The 19,486-nt window shown below is 62.6% G+C and overlaps 1 protein-coding gene across 8 annotated transcripts in view; it reads right to left on the bottom strand.

Annotated features, from left to right (window-relative positions):
* Positions 1-443: 443 nt before the first annotated feature.
* The window catches only part of ADAP1 (ArfGAP with dual PH domains 1), a 61,000-nt gene continuing 41,957 nt past the window's right edge, over positions 444-19,486 (bottom strand). For 3 of the 8 annotated variants that reach the window (XM_074034226.1, XM_074034227.1, XM_005548971.5), the window contains 7 exons: positions 10,917-11,029; positions 8,137-8,283; positions 3,197-3,280; positions 2,736-2,798; positions 1,973-2,044; positions 1,566-1,794; positions 444-1,483 (listed from right to left, as the gene is read on the bottom strand). In XM_074034226.1, coding sequence (XP_073890327.1) covers positions 1,455-1,483; positions 1,566-1,794; positions 1,973-2,044; positions 2,736-2,798; positions 3,197-3,280; positions 8,137-8,262 — 603 coding nt within the window. In that variant the 5' untranslated portion in view covers positions 8,263-8,283; positions 10,917-11,029 and the 3' untranslated portion in view covers positions 444-1,454. Of the gene's footprint in view, positions 1,484-1,565; positions 1,795-1,972; positions 2,045-2,735; positions 2,799-3,196; positions 3,281-3,838; positions 3,935-4,668; positions 5,494-8,136; positions 8,284-10,916; positions 11,030-19,486 lie in introns of those variants that run through there. The other 5 variants (XM_074034224.1, XM_065541509.2, XM_065541510.2 and 2 more) reach the window with 4 other exon arrangements.

Here is a 19,486-nt window from a genome sequence, read left to right on the forward strand (position 1 = left end):
GGCCCCAGCTCCTCATTGGAGAAGTGGGATTCAGCATGTTCTGTGTGAGGGTTGAGGGGCCCAGCATGGGAGCGCTGGCAGGTGCAGGCGCAGGCACAGGGGACCCCCCCCTACCCGGGATGCATCCCCCACACTCTCCTTCATGCTGAGCTGGGCTTGTCTTTCAGGCTGTGGGCTCTGCCCAGGAACTGCCTGGCAGGCCTCAGATGGAGGCAGCTAGGGAAGAGGTGCTGGGGAGCACCTCGGGTGGGGGCCAGCTTCCGTGCACAAGGAACATGGCGCTGTGACCAGCTCAGACACCGCGTCCTCCCTCCAAACCTCAGGGAGCAAAGGCCCTGTCAGGTCCCTGGGAGCAGACAAAGATTCTCCTGAAGCCAGGGGAGCAGGGCCATGTGTTCCCAGCCCAACCCCCCCCCCCACTCCATCCTCAGACACACAGCTGGAACCATGCCAGAGCCGCACTTTATTCCAGGATGTGACACAGGGCAGTGGATGCCCGGCCTCGGGAACCCCCTCCCCCCATGAGGGCTTGTCCAGGGCTCCCCTGGAACACAGCTCAGCCAGGCAAGGCTGGGAGAGGGCTGGGCCCCCCAGGTGACCTGCAGACGCCCCCCCCCCCACCTGGCACGCCCCATACAAGGGGAGCCCTGGAGCCTGGCCTGCCTTGACAGGAAGGAGATAGGTGAGAAATAAATACACGGCTGGGCCACCAGCAGCAAGTGCAACAGTGCCCGGGCCCCCCCAGGGCCACGTCTGCCTCTGGTGGCCTCACCGCGGCCCAGGCCATTATCCCCAAGGGTTCCACCACCACTATCAGCGAGCACCGTGCTGGGCACACAGAGGCCACATGTGGTGGGACAGCAGCCTGGTGACCCCTCTAGCCAGGGAACCAGGAGCACGGGCTGGGGCGACTCCCGCCCAGGGAGGACCTGTGCGGATAATCCACCCAAACACCCCTACAGCCCCCACGGCCCCGTGACACACAACAGGCGCTCAATAAATACTTGTGGAGGTGGGGAGAGGGCGGGGCGGCATGCGAGCAGGGCCCAGTCCCCAGCGGCCGGCAGCTGCCAACCATGCCAGCCCCAAACAGGGCTCTGCGCTGAGGCCTGAAAGTTCCCTCAGCCATGGTGGGCGGCTCCTGGGGGCCGTGTCTGAGCTCGGGAGCCAGACTGGGCCCCGGAGGAAAGGGGGGCCCTGGGTCAGGGAGGGGCAGGTTGACTGGGTGTGGTCAGCAGCAGCGTGACGGGGTCAGAGGTCAGGGCCAGGGCTGCCTGCCTTGAGGTTCCAGAGAAGCACAAGGCCCTAGAGGCTCAGGGCCTACCTGGCAGCGCCCGGGCTGCCCTGAGGAGCAGGTGGGGCCAGGTGGCATCAGGACGCTGCAGCCCCCCATCCACAGGTCCCCTCCGTCAGCCACAGTGAGTCCAGTGTCCGTGGGCCTCTGACGGCACTCGCTAGGGTTTATGCTTGAAGTGTGCCTCCACTGCAATGGAACAGGGTCCGTGCTGTCACGGCCGCAGGGAACTGGGAGCCCATCCAGGCTGCTGGCCGCCCGCCCCCCTCACCTGCGTACTCCTGGGGCAGCATGGGCCTGTCCACCGCCTTCTGGAAGGCCGCCACCCACTCCCTCTGGTCGGACTCCGTCTCGCAGGCAAACAGAAACTTGCGGTCGGGCGTGACAATGGTGATGCCGTGCGGCCAGTGGTGGCCCTGGGTGGACGGCGGGAACCCGTGCAGCACCGTGTAGCCACTCTCCTTGCTGCCAATGAAAACTTCCCCTCGGGCGAAGGCGTCCTGTGGGTGGAGACCACACTGGAGGCGGGGCCATCTCCCTTCCGGCTTCACTCAGAGCCAGGGGAGGCCACAGGCCAGGACTGGGGAGGCCACCCACCCTCCTGGTCACACATCCAGTAGCCCCAGCCAGTGAGCTGCCCCCCTGTGCTGGCCGGGCCGGGCCACAGCTCTCCCTTACCAGGGGATCTTTAAAGTACATGAGCCTGCGGTCGTCCATGGTGAACCAGCGCTTCCGGAAGCCTTCTGTTTGCTGTGGGTCAGAGAGGGCCTGTGACTGGCAGGTCAGCCGAGGCAGGCCTGCATCCAGCCGGCAGCAGCACACCCCGGAGGGCAGGGTCCAGGCCAGCCCGGGTCAGTCACCTCCACTCATTCACATCTGCCACTGGCCATGCCACACGAGGCCTCTGCACACGCCCGTCCTCCCAGCCCGGGTCAGTCACCTCCACTCACGCCTGCCACTGGCCACGCCACACGAGGCCCCTGCACACGCCAACCCTCCAGCCTCCGCACGGCACCTCCCTCTTGCTCCTCCAGGTCCCCCAGCCCTCCCAGGGCCCCAGATGGGGGTTCAGGCCTCACTTATGAGCCCTCACACTTGCACTTCTGCTCCGGGACCACCAAGACTCCCGGGATTTCCCTCTCCCTCCCACATCATGCCTCAGGGAGTGGCAAGACGTGGGCCCCTGGCCGCGCGGGTACACAATCCTGTGGGTGAGGAAGCTGGTCGGACTGAGCAGGCAGGGAGGGTCTAACTAAAGCCTAGGACAGTGGCCCGGGTCTGCGGGGACCCTGACCAGGCACAGATAGGGGCCGTGAGGACCCACCAGACACTGACCAGTTTAAAACACTGAGGCAGCAGCTGGGAAGGTCACTGCACTTCAGCCCGAGACCCACCATGACACACCCCAGGCCACCCCAGGCTGCACGGGCGGCACACGCACCTTGGGCCCCGTCTTTTCCATGTAGCCTTCCTTCAGGTAGTTCCTGGAGAGCTTCGGCACCAGCTGGGGCAGGACACACCGGGCGGGGGGCCTCAGAAGCCCAGCTCAGGCCAAGACCCTCCCTGGCTGTGCCCCTCCGTGCTCCCCTCACCCCGGGCCACCAGGGCAGGGTCCAGGCCTGGCACAGCCTCTGCAGGGTCCACGTCTCTGCCTCTGCTTGCCACCCCTTTCCCTCCCCCTTTCCCCTTTGGCTGAGCTTAAGTTCTAGAGTGAGGCAGGAGAACTGCAGGTACTTCAGGGTGAGCCCTTGGCCAGTCCCAGGCCCACCCTAGGGCTCAATGTCATCCCAGAGTCAGGGCAGGAGGGCAGGAGGGCAGGAGGGCAGGAGGGCTCCCTCCACCCCCCCACCCCCCCACCGCTGTCTGCCCTAGAGCTGAGCGAAGGGCCACCACTCAACTCACATCTGCGTCGCTGGCCCCCGGGAATGCCACCTGCAGGTAGTGGAAGCGGGCAGCTCGGAGTGCATTGAACCAGTCCACAATCTCCTAGGGGCAAAGGCAGGCACAGGCTTGGGCTCAGGAGGCTGCAGGGCTGGGGTCCCCACAGAGGGGCCATTTCCCCCAGAGCCCAGCCCCTTCCTCCTCCCCGGCACCTCAGCTCCCAGCAGTCCTGTGCAGGCCTGGCCTCTATGCCCGCACTGAGGCCAGCGCTGCTACCCAGGGGCTGCCCCTCTGGGAGGGTGGGTACAGACTCCCCCAGTGAAGTCCTGAGAAGGGCTGAAAGGCCTAAAAGCTGGGCTGGGCTAAGGGCTGGGCTGAGCTAAGGGCTGGGCTGAGCTAAGGGCTGAGCTAAGGGCTGGGCTGGGCTAAGGGCTGGGCTGGGCTAAGGGCTGGGCTGAACTAAGGGCTGAGCTAAGGGCTGGGCTGAGCTAAGGGCTAGGCTAAGGGCTGGGCTAAGAGCTGGGCTGGGCTAAGAGCTGGGCTGGGCTAAGGGCTGGGCTGGGCTAAGGGCTGGGCTGAGCTAAGGGCTGGGCTGGGCTGAGCTAAGGGCTGGGCTGGACAGCACAGGGCTGGACGGGGTCAGGGGCTGCCATCCAAGCTCACCCTGTGGCCCTGGCACTGCTGGGGCCTGGGCCAGCCTGCCTTCCTTTCAGATGGTGCTATTTTTATGAAGATCCTTATTTTGTAGCTCATGGAAGTCTTGGGGTGACGGGGGAAGGGAGGCTCATCTGTTTATGAACACTCTTGGAGCTGTGCCCCCTACCAAGAGTGCTGCGGCAGAGGGCAGAACTGCTGTCCAGGGAGCTGCCCTGGTCCTCTGGAGAGCGTGGAGTGGGCCAGCAGCCTAGAACAGAGGGCCCATGGCCCAGGCCTGGCACCCAGCCCCACGTCAGGTGCCCTTGGGGTCCGTCCAGACCTCAGCCTGGCTGTCCCCTGCCCCCAGACCCAGCGGCCCTCCTGGGGTCTGCCCAGACCCTTGGCCCCATGACCTTGTACCCTGAGCCCCGGGGCCCCTGTCCAGGCTATAGACTGGAGCTGCTGACCTCTGGAAAGGTGCCCATCTCCACTCTTGGCTCCACCCTCTACTGGCCAGGAAGAACTAGGGAGCCCCATCCCTCTTCCCTTCTCTCATGTCCCCTTAGGCTTCTCCCCCAGCCCCTTTGGCCTTGAGTTTCGTCCCGCAGGCAAAGCCCCCAGCACTGGACCAATCCAGCCACAGCTTCTCCAGCTGACACCTGGTCCAGCACCAGCTGGAGGATGGTACAGCCCCAGTCTCCTCCTACAGCAGTGGGATTGCCCCAGTCTCCTCCTACAGCAGTGGGATTGCCCCAGTCTCCTCCTACAGCAGTGGGATTGCCCCAGTCTCCTCCTACAGCAGTGGGATTGCCCCAGTCTCCTCCTACAGCAGTGGGATTGCCCCAGTCTCCTCCTACAGCAGTGGGATTGCCCCAGTCTCCTCCTACAGCAGTGGGATTGCCCCAGTCTCCTCCTACAGCAGTGGGATTGCCCCAGTCTCCTCCTACAGCAGTGGGATTGCCCCAGTCTCCTCCTACAGCAGTGGGATTGCCCCAGTCTCCTCCTACAGCAGTGGGATTGCCCCAGTCTCCTCCTACAGCAGTGGGATTGCCCCACCCTCTTCCAGTGGCCCCACCCAACAAAGCCCCGCCCACCCCAAGACTGCCCTGCCCTCTTCCAGTGGCCCCACCCAGCAAAGCCCCACCCATCCCAAGACTGCCCCTCATAGGCCTCCTGCCCTGCTTTCTCCTGTGGCCCTTCCTCCTAGGCCACGCCCACCAGCCACACCCACACCACCCAACCAGCCTCCCCTCCTTCCCCCTCCCACCCCATTCCTCCGGCCCGCCCCATCCCATTTGGCCCCGCCCTCCCTCCGGCTAGAGGAAGCTGAACCTGTCCACACCGCGCTGCCCCAAAGGCCTTGGGAATTCACCACTCCAGGTCCCCCGGGAAATGGAGGGCGCTCTAAGCAGAAGAACTGGTTGGAAGCTCGCCCCTTGTCCCCCAGCAGGACATGGAGCCGGCTCTCGGGGGCTCTGGGCAGACGGGACATGGCTGGTGCACTCCAGGGAGCTCTGTGACCCTGCAGGCTGCAGCCCGAACTCCCTCAGCTCCCACCGCTGGGGGCCAAGCGCCTCTGCCTGGGCGGGGGGATTTATCTTCGGAGGATCTGACCTGCCCAGATTCCAGGATATCTGGGAAAGATTTCTCACAGGGAACACAGCAGATCAGACCGGCAGCAACTTAGAAGACAAAAACATTTTTCAGGAATAAGCAAGCTTCAAAAATTAGTATTAGTAAGATACCACAATCAAACCAAAAACAGCGTTTCAAAAAGGAATATTCAGCTAGGCACGGTGGCTCACCCCTGTAATCCCAGCGCTTTGGGAGGTTGAGGTCAGGAGTTGGACACCAGCCTGACCAACATGATGAAACCCCGTCTCTACTAAAAATACAAAGATTGCAACTGGACGCGGTGGCTCACACCTGTAATCCCGGCACTTTGGGAGGCCGAGGCAGGCGGATCACCTGAGGTCAGGAGTTTGAGACCAGCCTGACCAACATGGAGAAACCCCCATCTCTACAAAAAATACAAAATTTTTGGGCGTGGTGGCACATGTCTGTAATCCCAGCTGCTCGGGAGGCTGAGGCAGGAGAATCACTTGAACCTGGGAGGCAAAGGCTGCAGTGAGCCGAGACTGCACCATTGCACTCCAGCCTGGGTGACAAGAGTGAAACTCCGCTTCAAAAAAAAAAATTGCCTGGGCGTGGTGGCACGTGCCTGTAGTCCCAGCTACTCAGGAGGCTGAGGCAGGAAAATCACTTGAACCCGAGAGGCAGAGGTTGCAGTGAGCTGAGATCACACCATTGCACTCCAGCCTGGGCAACACAGCGAGACTCAATCTCAAAAAAAAAGAAAAAGAAATACTCCAAAAACCAAAGGTTCTCTGTAAAATTAAATACATAAGAGCAGAAACAAAACCCTCAATACAGTGTTGGAGACAAAGTTGAAGAAATCTCCCAGACAGCAGAAGCAAAATGAGCCAGCTTAAGAGTGCCAACATCTCCATAACAGGAGTTTCAGAAAATGAGAACAGGGAAAGTGGAGGGAGGAAATTATTAGATAAGAAAGCAATCCCTGACCTCGTGGAAACCAGTAACTGGACTCGAAAGGCCACCCTGGGCCTGTACCCAGCACAGCAAAAGACGAGGGACTCTTGCCAACACACGCACGGCATCGGAGAATTTCAAAACCCCACGACAAACGTACTGGGAGGGAGGAATCAGTGCAGAGCCTTCAGAACTAGCAGGAAAATTAACTCCAACCTAGAATTCTTTTTTTTTTTTTTTTTTTTTTGAGACGGAGTCTCGCTGTGTCTCCCAGGCTGGAGTGCAGTGGCGTGATCTCGGCTCACTGCAAGCTCCGCCTCCCGGGTTCACGCCATTCTCCCGCCTCAGCCTCCCAAGTAGCTGAGACTACAGGCGCCCGCCACCACGCCCGGCTAGTTTTTTGTATTTTTAGTAGAGACGGGGTTTCACCATGTTAGCCAGGATAGTCTCGATCTCCTGACCTTGTGATCCACCCGCCTCGGCCTCCCAAAGTGCTGGGATTACAGGCTTGAGCCACCGCGCCCGGCCTCCAACCTAGAATTCTATATCTAGCCACAGTCTAAGCCAAGCAGGAGGTAGAACGTTCCAAGGTGCCAGGTGACAGGCCACTTTCCTTCCAAGCACATCACTTCTACCAAAAGGAACAAGTAAACTAAAAAGATGTGGGACCGGGCGAGATGAGCCTGCAGGAGCGAGATCTCCATGCCATGGGAGTCACGGGCTCCCGGTGCCCAACTGCCTCCAGAGAAAAGTCTGCAGACAGCCTATGGCAGCACACCGTCAACTGCGGCAGAGAACACAACCGCTTGCTGTGGGAAAAGTGATCGAAGCGTGCTCCGTCCGAGGTATCCAACGTCAGCCCCGTAACAACCCCAGGTGCAGACACCAGGAGAGCACAGTGGGCAGGGGACGGGGACGGGCACGTGGGAGGGCATGGAAAGAGCTGGAACCTCTACTTCCTCGTGGGAAGTTGTCAGATGGTGCCTAAAATGGGTAAATTTGCAGCAACACCAGCAGGTTATTTTTGGATACGGGGACAAATTCCCAACGGGGGTTAGGAGGGGCCTCAAACTTCTGTTTCTCAAGACTTGGGAACAATTTAGCGCTTTAGACCACGTGCACATAGACGGGTGATAAAAATAGAAACGAGAACCAATGCAACAGAGAGGCTGGACCCACCGCTGGGCCCCCTGCAGCCTGCCCCAAAGACAAAAGGATAGCTTTTGTGGGAGTTTTATCTGGGTTCCCCTCAAGCCCTCCAGAAATGAGGGGTGCACCCGCCCTCCCCACCGCCACACCAAGGGCAGCCAAAGGAACACTGCCCAAACCAGCCCCAGAGCTGGCTGCTGTCCCCTTCTCCTCCCCATAGGACCCCAGTTCCCCCAAAGGCCCCCTGTGGGCATTGTGGGGGTGGTGGATCCTCTAGCCTGAGCTGGCAGCCCCCACTGACGGGGGCAGGCTGGGTGGCCCCAGAGACAGCACGGTGATCCGGTTCCTGGGCAGCCCGGCCCCGGGAGGGAGCCTGCTTCCTGCACATGTCTTCCCCTGCTGCCCACCCGGTGCCCACCCTCCTGTGCCCACCACCCTCCCACACATCCAAGCACCTGCCTTCTCATGCCGCCCGGCCCGAGTGCCTGCCTTCCCACACTGTCCAAGCACCCACTGAGTGCCTGTCTTCCCACGCTGCCCAGCCCAAATGCCCGCCCTCTCGTGCCACTCAGCCTGAGTGCCCGCCCTCCCGTGCTGCCCTGGCCCGAGTGCGCGCTAGCGCCCACCTTCCCATCCTCATGGTAGATGAAGATGTTGCGCGTGCTGTTGTCCTTCAGGTAGGTGACCTGCAGGCCATGGGGGTGGCCGATCTTGGCCGGCTGGAAGGTGGCGTTTAGGTGCTCAATCTTCATCACAGCCTTGGGTTCCTTGGCCTGGGAAGGGGTGGGGTCTGAGCACCTTACAGGGGCCGCCATCCAAGCTCGGGGGAGCAGGAAGGGCAGACCCTGTGGGTGCTGACGACACACCTGCTGTGCTGTGTGGCTTTGAGCAAGTTACTTAACCTCTCTGAGCCTCGGCCTCCTGGTCTGTAAGCAGAAGGTAATGGCACCTCCCTCCCAGGGGTGATGGGGACTCAATGACACTGTGTGGGTGGCTTTTGACATCAGACATTGCACCTCCCTCCCCAGGGGCAGCCCCGGGCCCCACACGGCACGGCAGCTCCCACAGGGGCAGGCCCCAGCCACCAGCCCACCTCCAGGCAGCGCCTGACAGCAGCGTGCCACAGCTCAGGGCGGGTGCTTCCGACCATCAGCCCACGGCCCTGGGGCCACCTTGCGGAGACCCTGCCATTCTTGCCAATGTGTGTGTCCTGTCCCGAGCCAGTCTCCCCAGGGTACCTCCAGGAAGTTTGGGGGCTTTCTGGGATCCTGGCTGGCTCCAGCGGGGCCCAGTGACTAGGTTCTCCCCCTCCCACGGCTGGGCCTGAGTTCAGGGGGCCCTGCCCGGCCACCCAGGCTCCTGGAAAGCCTCAGCTGCCCCACCCTGGGAGACACGAGGGCCGGGAGACACGAGGACCGGCACACAGAAGACCGGGAGACACAGAGGACCGGGAGACACAGAGGACCGGCACACAGAGGACCGGGAGACACAGAGGACCGGGAGACACAGAGGACCGGGAGACACAGAGGACCGGGAGACACGAGGGCCAGGAGACACAGAGGACCGGGAGACACAGAGGACCGGCACACAGAGGACCGGGAGACACAGAGGACCGGGAGACACAGAGGACCGGCACACAGAGGACCGGGAGACACAGAGGACCGGGAGACACAGAGGGCCGGGAGACACGAGGACCGGCACACAGAGGACCGGGAGACACAGAGGACCGGGAGACACAGAGGACCGGCACACAGAGGACCGGGAGACACAGAGGACCGGGAGACACAGAGGACCGGCACACAGAGGACCGGGAGACACAGAGGACCGGGAGACACAGAGGACCGGGAGACACAGAGGACCGGGAGACACGAGGGCCAGGAGACACAGAGGACCGGGAGACACAGAGGACCGGCACACAGAGGACCGGGAGACACAGAGGACCGGGAGACACAGAGGACCGGCACACAGAGGACCGGGAGACACAGAGGACCGGGAGACACAGAGGACCGGGAGACACGAGGGCCAGGAGACACAGAGGACCGGGAGACACAGAGGACCGGCACACAGAGGACCGGGAGACACAGAGGACCGGGAGACACAGAGGACCGGGAGACACGAGGGCCAGGAGACACAGAGGACCGGGAGACACAGAGGACCGGGAGACACAGAGGGCCGGGAGACACGAGGACCGGCACACAGAGGACCGGGAGACACAGAGGACCGGGAGACACAGAGGACCGGCACACAGAGGACCGGGAGACACAGAGGACCGGGAGACACAGAGGACCGGGAGACACAGAGGGCCGGGAGACACAGAGGACCGGCACACAGAGGACCGGGAGACACAGAGGACCGGGAGACACAGAGGGCCGGGAGACACGAGGACCGGCACACAGAGGACCGGGAGACACAGAGGACCGGGAGACACAGAGGACCGGCACACAGAGGACCGGGAGACACAGAGGACCGGCACACAGAGGACCGGGAGACACAGAGGACCGGGAGACACAGAGGACCGGCACACAGAGGACCGGGAGACACAGAGGACCGGGAGACACAGAGGACCGGGAGACACAGAGGACCGGGAGACACAGAGGGCCGGGAGACACGAGGACCGGCACACAGAGGACCGGGAGACACAGAGGACCGGGAGACACAGAGGACCGGCACACAGAGGACCGGGAGACACAGAGGACCGGCACACAGAGGACCGGGAGACACAGAGGACCGGCACACAGAGGACCGGGAGACACAGAGGACCGGGAGACACAGAGGACCGGCACACAGAGGACCGGGAGACACAGAGGGCCGGGAGACACGAGGACCGGCACACAGAGGACCAGGAGACACAGAGGACCGGCACACGGAGGACCGGGAGACACGGAGGACCGGGAGACACGGAGGACCGGGAAGCACAGAGGACTGGGAGACACAGAGGACCGGCACACGGAGGACCGGGAGACACGGAGGACCGGGAGACACGGAGGACCGGGAAGCACAGAGGACTGGGAGACACAGAGGACCGGCACACAGAGGACCGGCACACAGAGGACCGGCACACAGAGGACCGGGAGACACAGAGGGCCGGCACACGGAGGACCGGGAGACACGGAGGACCGGGAGACACGGAGGACCGGGAAGCACAGAGGACTGGGAGACACAGAGGACCGGCACACGGAGGACCGGGAGACACAGAGGACCAGGAGACACAGAGGACCGAGAGACACAGAGGGCCGGCACACGGAGGCTTCACAGCCCATCACAGGCTGGTTCTCCTGAAGTGTCCCCATCGGGGGGGCAGCAGGGAGGGCAGCTGAGGATGGACGTGGCCACCACAGGCCCCAGCGTGGGAGGCCAGGATGCTGCCCCGGGACAGGCCCCCACCCCACCCCTGTGTCTGGCTCACGTCATTTCTGTTGAAATACTTCAGGGCACCCTCTCGTTCCGTCAGCACAAACTTCCGGCTTAAAAACTGCCCATTGTCCCGGCCACGCTTCCAGAGAAAGCCCTCGCGGTACCCTGTAGGGGAGAGGACAGGAGTCAGACCGCGACCATGGATGGGGGAGAGGGGACACGGAGGAGACAGGGAGACGGACAGGGGAGAGGGGACATGGAGGAGGGGACATGGTGGGAGAGAGGACGTGGGGGGAGAGGGGACATGGGGTGAGGGGACACGGAGGAGACAGGGAGACTGACAGGGGAGGGGGGACGGGGTGGGAGGACAGGGGGGAGGGGGGACAGGGGAGAAGACACGGTGGGAGAGGGGACACGGTGGGAGAGGGGACACGGTGGGAGAGGGGACACGGTGGGAGAGGGGACACGGTGGGAGAGGGGACACGGGGGGAGATGGATGGGGGAAGACACTGGGGGAGCGGGGACATGGGGGATGTGGTTCAGTGATGATGGATGGTTGGTGAGGGGATATGACAGTGGACCAGGGCTGATGGCTGCAACCCTGGCCCGAGCCAGCCTGAGGAGGGCCTGGATGAGTGGGACATCCAACCAGCTATCCTTTACCAGCCCCCAGGGACCCCCTGCACCCTGGGTGGGCATGGCCAGAGCCACCATGGGCAGAGGCAGAGCTGGGTCCAACCACGTGCTGCCCAGGAGGACCAGGTTGGCCTCCACCCTCCTCCCTCAGCCATCCGCGACCGCTGGGTCCAGGTAGTGCCGTCCCCTCTTTTTTCAGGAAAGCTCATCTGAGGGGAGCCCAGCCCAAGCCCTCATCTCCACCTGTGGCCTCACGCACACCACACAGCCACAGAAAAGTGGACCAGGCATCCCCCTGGGAGCCTAAGCACCTGAACACACCACCTTCCATGTGTGGTTAAGACCTCACTGTGGCAGACGATCACAGGGGAGGGAGGCAGAGACATGAGGACAGGAGGGAAGGGGACGTGGCCATGGAAACTGAGGCCGGAGGGGGCCCCAGAGCCCAGGAGCACCGGGGAGAGGCCAGAGGACCCGCCCCGAGCCCAGAACCAGCTCTGCCCACCCCAAGCCTCGAGCCCGTGGGATCATCCTGGAGCTCTGACCGCCAGAGCTGTGGGAGAATAAACGCACGTGGCTTCACCTCACTGAGCTGCGGTCAGTGACCGACGCGCAGCCGCTCAGAAGGGCGTTCCCATCGCCCCGGTCCCGCTCCCACTTCCGCTCCCTGTCCGTGGTTCCCATCGTTGCCCGTCCTTTCTCCTGCTCTAGAACTCCATATTCTGCAGACTCAGACGCAGGTTTTTCTATGGCCCTGGCTCTCCCACCCCAACAGCACGTGGCTTGCAGGGTCTGCGTCCTGGGCTCCGTCTGCCGGGCCTCGGGTCACGTGCAGGTCCCGCCATCGGCAGCAGCTCTGTGGCTGGGGTTGAACGCGTCCTCAGTGGGTGCTGCCTCTCCCGGGGTGACGGGGCCGTCTGCCGAGCATCTGTGGGCCTCTCCCGGGGTGACGGGGCCGTCTGCGGAGCGTCCGTGGGTCCCTCGGGGCCGTCTGCGGAGCGTCCGTGGGCCTGTCCATGGCCCCTCCCCCATTACTTCAGAGACCACTGGCTTGGGGACAGCATCCTGTCCTGCGGGCCACGTGGCCTGGGAGCCCCTCGAGGGGTCATCTGAGGGAGGGGGCTGCTGACCTGTGCCACAGGGAGGCGAGGAGGCTGTGGGTTCCAGGTGGGGCTAAACAGCCACCTGCAGCAGCCACCAGGCCAGACAGAGCCTCAGCCGGCTCAGATTCCAGACACCGCCCCTCAGCCCTGACCCCCAAGCCTCCAGCTCCCCGGCGTCCCCTCCCCAGCTCAGACAGCCCCATCCCAACACCAGAGACCAGGGGCTATTTTCTCTGCTGAGATGCCATAAAATGCCTGGCATCGGGGAGGGGACAGCTGGCGCCGTCGGGGAGGGGGCCCTGGGCTGTCTTGGATGGTGCCAGACCAGGCCTGCTCCCTGCACAGCCTGGAGCTCCCTGCCTCCCAAGTCTGTACAAGGCTGACTTCCCAGCCCCGTGCACACAGCAGCAGCCGGGAACCCCCTTCCCACGGAGGAACCCCCTTCCCACGGAGGAACCCCCTTTTTCTGCTTCTCACTGGGAGAGCAAGGCCACCAGTGTCCCTCAGGCCCAGGCAGGGTCTGCTCAGAACGCCTGTTGACTGAGCCCCTGCCCGGGCACAGCTGGGCATCCCCATGGCTCTGCCTCTGGCATCAGGACCTCTCTGGATGCAGCGCTTCGTGGCTGAGGGTGGATGCCAAGAAGTGTCCAGGGCGGCTTAGCAGCAGCAAGCCCAGCAGTGCTTCCTGGCCTGCCGCTCACGGCCTTGTGTGCACCCCGGGGAGCCTCCAAGGCATGCATGTCTGTGTCACCGATGCAGACAAGTTCGGGCCACCTCGCCCACGGGGGCTGGAGCTGGCTGGGTCCAGTGTGTGTGGCTCCACAGATCCCTGCCCAGGATGCAGCGGGGGCCCCTTCCAGCCACCAGGCTCCGGAGGCCACAGGGTGGGGAGGCGCCCCCGCCATGCCCACCACGCCCAGCAGGTGGCAGCAGTGCCCCAGGAAGCGCACAGGCCACAGGGTTGGGGAAGCCACTGCCCCCTCCGCGCGGCGGGTCTGGTGTTCTCGGGGTCCAGACGCCAGTGCGAACCCCGGCCGGTCTTCCCGACAGCAGGCGCCAGGACGCCGCATTCTAGGGGCGATGACGACGCAGGAGTGTATTTCAGGACGGCCCTGGCCACGATTCCGAACTCGCCCCACGCCCAGTCTGGACCTCAGGCTGAGCCTCTGCTCGCCCCAAGCCTGGCCAGCCCCTTGGCCTCGCTGGGGAGGGCCAGGACCTCAGGGTCTGCAGCTCCCTGTGGACTCCACAGGTGGCACCGGCAACAGCCAATGAGACGGGGCTTTTCCCCACAGCGCAGCCCCTCACAGGGCAGCATCCTGGACAGTCGGGTGGGCTGAGGCCAGAAACGGCCATTTTCTCTTAAAGTTTAAGACTCGTGAGTCCTGGGACAGAGACCAGAGGACTCAACCAGCATTTATCAAACACCTACTGTGTGCCGGGCCCTGCTGTGAGCTGGTCCCACTGTGTGCCAGGTCTAGTCCCACCTGTTGGGAGCGGGGTCCAGTCCACACCCCATGCCCTGCTCAGAGGCCTCTCTCAGGAGCCCCCCCTCCGCCTACCTCAGGGCTAAGAGCAGGAAAGATTCTCAGCGTCACCACGACCCACGAGAACAGCAAAACCAAACCAGCGTGCATGCGCGCGCGCACACACACACACACACACACGTGACGTCCGACTGCCGGCGGGGACACCGGCCCTTCCATGCTGCCCGTGGGGACATAAGGTGCCCAGTCCCTGGAAAGCAGCCAGACTGTTTCTTCCACCACAGTGAAGCGCACACATCACATGCCTCAGAGAGAAGTGAAATCCGAGGAAACAGGAACAGCCTTCACGTAAAGCCCACGCCCATTTACGAGGCTCAGTCTTTTTTTTTCCCCCCAGGCTGGAGTGCAGGGGCACTATCACGGCTCACCGCAGCCTTGACCTTCCAGGCTCAAGTGATCCTCCAGCCTTGGCCTCCCAAGTAGCTGGGACCACAGACGCATGCCACCACACCCGGGTAAGTTTTGTATTTTTTTTGTAGAGATGGGAGCTCACTGCGTTGCCCAGGCTGGTCTCGAACTTCTGACCTCAGGTGACCCTCCTGCCTCCCCCCCAACTGTGCTGGGGTTGCAGTGTGAGCCCCACGCCTGGTCCGAGACTGCTGGGTTTTGGATTTATCAGAGCTGGAACTGCACTCTAAATAGGATATGCAAAGTAGATGTAAATCACACCTCACGTATGTGATTTATATGCTAATTTTCTTGTAAACTGGGGCAGGGAAGCATGTGGCCCTGCTCTGAGTGACAGCTCACAGGTGGTGGTCCCTCTGGGTTGGGAACTGGGTCCTCATATCTCATGGTGCCTCTGGCCTTCCACAGGAACGGGTGCACCATGAAGGGGTGGCCTCTGGGCACAGGGCCAAGGCCCTGATCACTGCACCCTGACCGTCCCCGTGAAGGGCCTGGACCTGGCTTCCGGTCTTTGGGTCCTAGCAGCTCCTGCCCTCCTCCAAGAGGCAAACACTGGAGCTCATGGTGGCTCGGCAGAGCAGCGTCTCCTTGCTGGGCAAGGCCCCAGAGTCGAAGGCCTCGTCCGTGAGCCTGCACAGGGCTCCATCTCTCCCTGCCTGCTGCTTGGCTGTCTGGCCCATCCACCCACACTCTCCAACCCATTAATGCACCTTCCCCAGGTTGGTGCGTCTGGGGCCAGCAGAGGCTGAGAGCCAGCAGCCGTATCCTGCAGAGGGCTCCAGGTCCCAGCTCCACCCTGCCTGGGGCTCTCTCTCCAAACAGCCAGGACAGGCAGGCTCCCCTGCTCCCAGGGGTGAGGCCAGAGGGTGAGTGAGGGCTCCTGGGGTCAGCTCTCATCTGTTCCTGTTCTCATACAGCCCCCAGCATGGGTCCTGGCTCCCGACAGGCCTGGAGAGAACCCCCCAACTCACACACGGGCTCACAGCTTCCACAGCGCCTTCCCGCCTAGAGTGGCACATGAACGCCCCCATCCCCGCCAGGCTGCCCAGGCTGCAGGAGGCGCTACCCTCAGGGCCAGGTCAGCCCCAGGGTACCTCCTCCCCAAGCCCCAAACCCTGAGGTCCCCGCACAGGGGCCCCAAAGCCCAAGAGCAAACCCATAAGACAAACACGGTGGGAAGGGGGCAGGGATCCCACGGAGGGCCAGGAGCCGGCACCCGCCCAGGGAGGGGCAATGGGGCAACCCTACCACCTCTGGCCAGGCCCCAAACACCCGTCCCCCGAGGGGCAGCCTCGTGGTCTCCAGCCAGGCCCCAAACACCCATCCCCCCCGAGGGGCAGCCCTACAGCTTCTGGCCAGGCCCCAAACACCCGTCCCCTCAAGGGCCGCCTGAGGCCTCCCGCTGCCTGCAAGGAATGGCTGGTGATGTTCCCAGTAATGCCCTCGTCCCGCACACCATCGTCCCCACTGTATGGACAGGGAAACCGAGGTCCCAGACCTCATGTACGGCCCCAGCCCCCTCCTGGGCTCCGTCTGCCCCATGACATTTAGGGCAATGGTCGGCCCATCCCTGCCTGGCACCACCAGGAGGGGCCATCCCGAACCACAGGGGAAACCACGGAAGCCCCCGCAGGAGCACGGGGTCCGGAGCCTGGGGCAGGAAGCCCTGCATCTCAGTGAGGCCAGGGCCTGGCCCTCAGGACAACATGAGGCATTGTCCAGGCCCCTGTGAAAGGCACCATTGAGGCTGTGGCCCAAGGCGGGGCCAGCCCGGGGTGGGAGCAGCTGTCACCAAGGTCACCCCCAGGGGCAGGTGGCAGGGCAAGGCTGGCTCAGACACAAGGATAAACCCCCACATCTGGGGGAGGGGTGCGGCGCGTCCCCACACCGTGACCTTGGCCAAGGAAGGTGGCGCAGAGGGTCGGGGAGCCCGGCTGGCCCAGTGGTCTGAGGTTCACCTGGGGCCGCAGCGGCACATGCTTCCGCTATGCCCTGACGCCAAGGGTTTCTCCCCCCGTCCTTTGTCATCAAAGAGCGTCTCGGGGAGACACAGCGGCCACAGAGGGGCTTCCCTGCCACAGGTTACTGCACCGTGCACCTCGGGGGCATTTCCACTTCCCTCACTTCTCCTGCATTTATTTATTTTCATACGGAGTCTGTAGTCGTCCAGGCTGGAGTGCAATGGCGTGATCTCGGCTCACTGCAACCTCCGCTTCCCAGGTTCAAGCGATTCTCCTGTCTCAGCCTCCTGAGTGGCTGGAGCTACCACGCCCGGCCTATTTATGTTTTAAGACAAGGTCTCTGTGGCTCAGGCTGGAATACAGTGGTACAATCACAGTTCACTGCAGTCTTGACCTCCTGGGCTCAGACCATCCTCCCAACTCAGTCTCCCGAGTAGCTGGGACCACAGGCGCCCCCATGCCCAGCTAATTAAACTTTTTCTTGAGATGGGGTCTCCCCACGTTACCCAGGTGGTCTTGAACTCCTGGCTCAAGCAATCCTCCCACCTCAGCCTCCCAAACTGCTGCAATGACAGGCGGGAGCCCCAGTGCCCAGCCTTCTTTTGTATTATCTGGAATTCGTGTGCAAAGGCTGCTGGCCTTCTCCCCTTCCTGTTTACTGATTCCATTCTTTATGTCTATGTCTGTTGACTTGGGGACGTGTAGCTTGCTCCCTGGGTTATAATCCCCTTATACCATCTCCCTTTTGTTGCTCAAGTTACTCCAGCTTTAGCCATTAAAAGCTCCTTCAGGCAACAGAGCGAGACTCCGTCTCAAAAAAAAAAAAAAAGGCTCCTTCAGAGGCCGGGTGTGGTGGCTCATACCTATCATCTCAGCACTCTGGCAGGCCAAGGCAGGTGGTCACCTGAGGCCAGGAGTTCGAGACCATCCTGGCCAACATGATGAAACCCCGTCTCTACTAAAAATACAAAAATTAGCAGGGCTTGGTGGCAGGCACCTGTAGTCTCAGCTACTAGGGAGGCTGAGGCAGGAGAATGGCGTGAACCCGGGAGGTAGACGTTGCAGTGAGCTGAGACTGCACCATTACACTGCAGCATGGGCAACAGAGCAGGGGAAAAAAAAAGAAAGAAAAAAAAAACTCCTTCAGAAAAGCCCAGTGGTGCCAGGCGCGGTGGCTCGCGCCTGTAATCCCAGCACTTTGGGAGGCCGAGGCGGGCAGATCACGAGGTCAGGAGATCGAGACCATCCTGGCTAACACGGTGAAACCCTGTCTCTACTAAAAATACAAAAAATTAGCCGGGCGTGGTGGCGGGCGCCTGTAGTCCCAACTACTCGGGAGGCTGAGGCAGGAGAATGGCCTGAACCCGGGAGGCAGAGCTTGCAGTGAGCCGAGATCCTGCCACTGCACTCCAGCCTCGGCGACAGAGTAAGACTCTGTCTCAAAAATAAAAATTAAAAAAAAAGCCCAGTGGTGATCCTTCCTTTTGGGTGCCCTAACAGAGGGATAGAGTGGGGCTCCCCTTTCCTCAGCCATGGTCCCTGGGTGGCATGGCCCACATTCAGGACTCCTGGGGCCCCCGCCCTGTGAGAACAACACAGCCAAGGTGCGGGCTGTGGGCACTGGGCATGGTGCAGCCTCTGGGAGTTCCTGGTTCCGGCTCATTCCGGAGCAGGCCTGCAGTCACTCTGTGTGGAGCGGGATCCGCCTGGCCCAGGCCTCACCCGGCCAACGTGGGGTTGGGGTGTGGCAGCCCCTTCCCAAGCCCCGAGCTTCCCCCTTCCTCCCGGGCTCTGCCGCAGGGACTTCTGTATTTCCCTGTGGTCCTGAGGTGCCGCCGCTGCCGTGAGAAAGTGCTCTTGTGGCAAACCCAGGGAGCAGGGCAGGAAATGCCGCCGGGAATCCCCAGTGCACTCTGCAAGGACTTAGGGAGGCCCGGGAACTACCAACTGGCCCTGGAGCCCTGTGCAGGGGACTCTGGCCGCGGGGCCACCCCAGACAGGAGGACACGTCCTCTCCTGCTGCCCAGACGTGGGCTCAGGGTGGGGGCCATGGGAAGGCTCGGGGGGTCCCTGAGGTCTAACCCTGAGCACCAGACACCTGCTCCCTCATCAACCTAGCAACGGGCAGGACCTGGGATTCCAAATAGCAGCGGGCAGCTAGGTCTATGGGAGGGGTGCCCTGGAGCCCCTGAACACACAAGGAGACAGGCGTCTCACCCCCAGCCCTGTGCAGCACTCAGAGACAGCAGCCTGAGGCACAGACGGTCACTGCCTGCTGGTCCCCAGGCACCTGACCATCTGAAGCGGCCAGGCCTTAATGCCTACGGACCAGGCTGCAGGGGCAGGGTAGAGGGAAGGCTGTGAGCAGCCCTGCCCTGAGCAGGTGGGTGTCAGTAGGACCTGAGCACAGGGCCGTATGGCTCAGGCACCTCTGGGTCCCTGGGGGATCCCAGCAGCCTCCCTGCAGCCGGGGCTCTGGGGCCCGAGGCCCTCTGGCTGGCATGCCTGGCGCCTCCTGCGCAACCTAGAAGGTCCTGTGGCTCACGGATGGCTGGGCAAAGGCCTCGGTGGAGGCAGGGACAGACCCACACCCCCAAGGCCTGCAGACACCCGGGATTCTGTTCCTATAACGTTCAGGGCCCTGTGGGGAAGGGTGGGAGACGCAGGCAAGGAGAAGGCAGCATTAGCATCCTGGGTAGCAACGGCCTTAAAGAAACAGGATGGGGCCAGGCACGGCGGCTCACGCCTGCAATCCCAGCACTTTGGGAGGCTGAGGCAGGCAGATCACGAGGTCAGGAGTTCGAGACCACCCTGGCCAACATGGTGAAACCCCATCTCTATTAAAAAAAATAGAAAAATTAGTTAGGTGCCTGTAATCCCAGCTACACTGGAGGCTGAGGTAGGAGGATCACTTGAACCCAGGAGGTGGAGGTTGCAGTGAGCTGAGATCACACCACTGCACTCTAG

The sequence above is a fragment of the Macaca fascicularis genome, chromosome 3, assembly GCF_037993035.2.
Source record: "Macaca fascicularis isolate 582-1 chromosome 3, T2T-MFA8v1.1".
In the NCBI taxonomy this organism is placed as follows: Eukaryota; Metazoa; Chordata; class Mammalia; order Primates; family Cercopithecidae; genus Macaca; species Macaca fascicularis.